The sequence below is a fragment of the Eubalaena glacialis genome, chromosome 11 (assembly GCF_028564815.1).
Source record: "Eubalaena glacialis isolate mEubGla1 chromosome 11, mEubGla1.1.hap2.+ XY, whole genome shotgun sequence".
Lineage (NCBI taxonomy): Eukaryota > Metazoa > Chordata > Mammalia > Artiodactyla > Balaenidae > Eubalaena > Eubalaena glacialis.
In genome coordinates this window covers 110,836,536-110,839,143 of record NC_083726.1, presented here as the reverse complement: position 1 = coordinate 110,839,143, position 2,608 = coordinate 110,836,536, and the positions used below count along the sequence as shown (strand labels likewise).

Sequence of the window (2,608 nt, the reverse complement as noted above, 5' to 3'; positions counted from 1 at the left end):
TTGCTCTCATAGCTATTGGAATGTGTGCTTGGGTATTTCTGTTTTAAAAAACTTACTATTTTTGATTTCTAATATGGTCAGGTGTCAAAAGAACAAAGCATAAGCAAACTCTCTTTGGAATTCTCCATTTTTAAGAGTATAAAAGGGTCTGAGACCCAAAAATTGGAGAATTACTACTTTAGTACCGAGAATGTTCTCCTTATTCTAGACGAAGCAGCAGAGACGCACACACACGGTGGGGGGGGGGGCCCGTGGATTTAGGATCTAGAATGGAGGAGCTTTTGAAAGGGTGGCTGAGGTGGAAGGGGAAGGCAGGACCTAGAAAGGGGAACAGTGACCAGGAACTTGGAGGAAAACCCCCTCTGCCCCCACCCACCCACGCTGGGCGTCAGATCTAAATTGTTAAAAGTCACTAGACAAGAAGGAAACCAATTCAGCCGGCATCCAACACGCTTCTGCATTACGCCTCAGTGCTGGGCAGGCAGAGCCCAGGTGGAAAGGGGAGTGGGTGGCGTCCATGGCCCGAAGGCTGCTGTGGTCCGTCTAAAGGCAGGACACCCATCTTCTGCTCCAGCTACCAGCTATGGCCGTGTTTCCTGCCCCGCCAAGGGCATTTCATCCAGTCTCCCGCCTCTGCACGGGCAGGCTCACAGCAGCACTTCCTAGGTACTAAGGAAGGGGTCCTTATGCGCTCGCCATCACCACCTAGTTAAAGACATTTGCAGCCGCGCTCTTCCTTCCCCGTGCCCCTGCCCCCCACACTTTGTTCCCTTCTGCATCTGTGAGCTGGAGCTGCCGCTCAGAAGCCCAAATGCCCAACCCACAGCCCTCCTGTGCACCCCCTGCGTGTCTGCGAGTGCGAGAGGCGCGGGGGTGGGGTGAGGGGACCGCGCTCTGGCACGACGTGCGTTCAGAGGGACGAGTCCTCGGGGCACCGGGTGAAGGAGCCGCGGGGGTCGGAGGGCCGGAGCAGCCCCTGGCTGGCGGCGGCCGGCACGGTGGCGTGGGAGGTCTCAGCGGGCGGCTCGGCGGGTGCCCCCCGAGCCCCTTTGGTGGCCGAGGTCCTGGACCGGAGCGGAGAGCTCAGGCCGCGCAGGGTGTTGCGGAAACCCTCGGCGCTGTAGTAGTACACCAGCGGGTCGAGCACGCAGTTGGCGCCGGCCAGCAGCACCATGACCATCAGCACCCCGCGCACCTGCTTGGGCGCCGCCGGGCTGGCCGGCACCACGTGGCCGCGCAGCAGCCCGTACACGGCCAGCGTGGCGTTGTAGGGCACGAAGCACAGCAGGAAGATGACCAGGCTGGCCAGCAGGAGGCGCACCGTCTTCCGCCGCTGCTGGCTCCGCGTGGCGTAGGGCCGCGCCAGAGTGCAGAAGACGCGGACCGAAGAGTAGACCACGGCTGCCAGGGGCAGCAGGAATCCGAGCGCCTCGGCCAGCAGCAGGAGCGGCAGCAGCCTTCCCTTCCACAGCTCGTCGCTGAAGTTCTCGAAGCACAGGTGCACCCGGCGGCCGTCGCGGGTGCAGGTCGAGGGCCGGTGCACCAGGACGGTGGGCACGGCGAACAGCAGGATGAGCGCCCACACGCCCAGGCAGAGCAGCCGCGCCACGCGGGGCCGCCGCAGGTGGCGCAGCCGCAGCGGGTGCACGATAGCGGCGTAGCGGTCCACGTTGATGAGGGTCAGGAAGATGCAGCTGCCGTACATGTTCATCTGGAAGACGGCGCCCGCCAGCTGGCACAGGAGGTCCGAGAAGGGCCAGTAGTGCTGCGCATAGTAGGAGAGGCGCAAGGGCAGCGAGAGGGTGAAGAGGAGGTCGCTGGCCGCCAGGTTGCACATGTACACGCTCACCACCGAGTGCACGCGCAGCGCGCGCAGGAAGACCCAGAGGGCCAGCGCGTTGAGGGGGAGCCCTGCCGCCAGCACCAGGCTGTAGACCACCAAGTGCAGGTGGTGGATGGGCTGGTGGTCCGGGCACCTGAGATCAGAGTCGTTGGCCGAGGAGTTGGCCAGCATCGTGCCAAAGGGCGAGGAGGAGCTAGGCCGGGGGCATCAGGGGGCGCACCCGCGTCCTGGCTTCGCGTTCATCTCCAGTCTCCAGGTCAGGGGCCTGGAGGCTGCACAGAGTCCCAGAGCAAGTGGGGGCCGGGCATAGGCTTGTGGGCTGTGGCTGCAGGACCGACAGCTGTGAAGGATCAGATGCCTTTGGTCAGAGCTTCATCGGCCGCAGTGGAGACCTGGCATAGGAGGGAAGCCAGAAGTCAAGACTGTGCATGGAAGGGCTGAAGACACAAATGCCATATAGCTGAACCTGCTGGCCTCTTGGGCCTTTTCTCAGCCTCACATCTTTCCTCCACCGTCCTTCTGGCCAGAACAGCTTTCTGCAGCCCGCTCTATGGCACAGTGCTAAATGCCCAGGCTCTAGACTCAGGCCTGCCTAGGTTTAAATCTGGGCTCTTGTCCTCAGAAAAGTGACTTAATCTCTCTGTCCCTCATTTTCCTTACCTGGAAAAAAAAAAAAAAAGGAGAGGGGCCCCTACTTCACGAGGTCGTTAGATTCAACGAGATGATATATTTAAAGTGCTTTGCTTACTGTTATTATCTACTAAT

The 2,608-nt window shown here is 60.9% G+C and overlaps 1 protein-coding gene across 1 annotated transcript; it reads right to left on the bottom strand.

Annotated features, from left to right (window-relative positions):
• Positions 1 to 910: 910 nt before the first annotated feature.
• LPAR5 (lysophosphatidic acid receptor 5) lies at positions 911 to 2,014 on the bottom strand. The gene has a single exon (XM_061206256.1). It carries the CDS (start codon positions 2,012 to 2,014, stop codon positions 911 to 913), a length of 1,104 nt encoding a protein of 367 aa, XP_061062239.1.
• Positions 2,015 to 2,608: the final 594 nt, after the last annotated feature.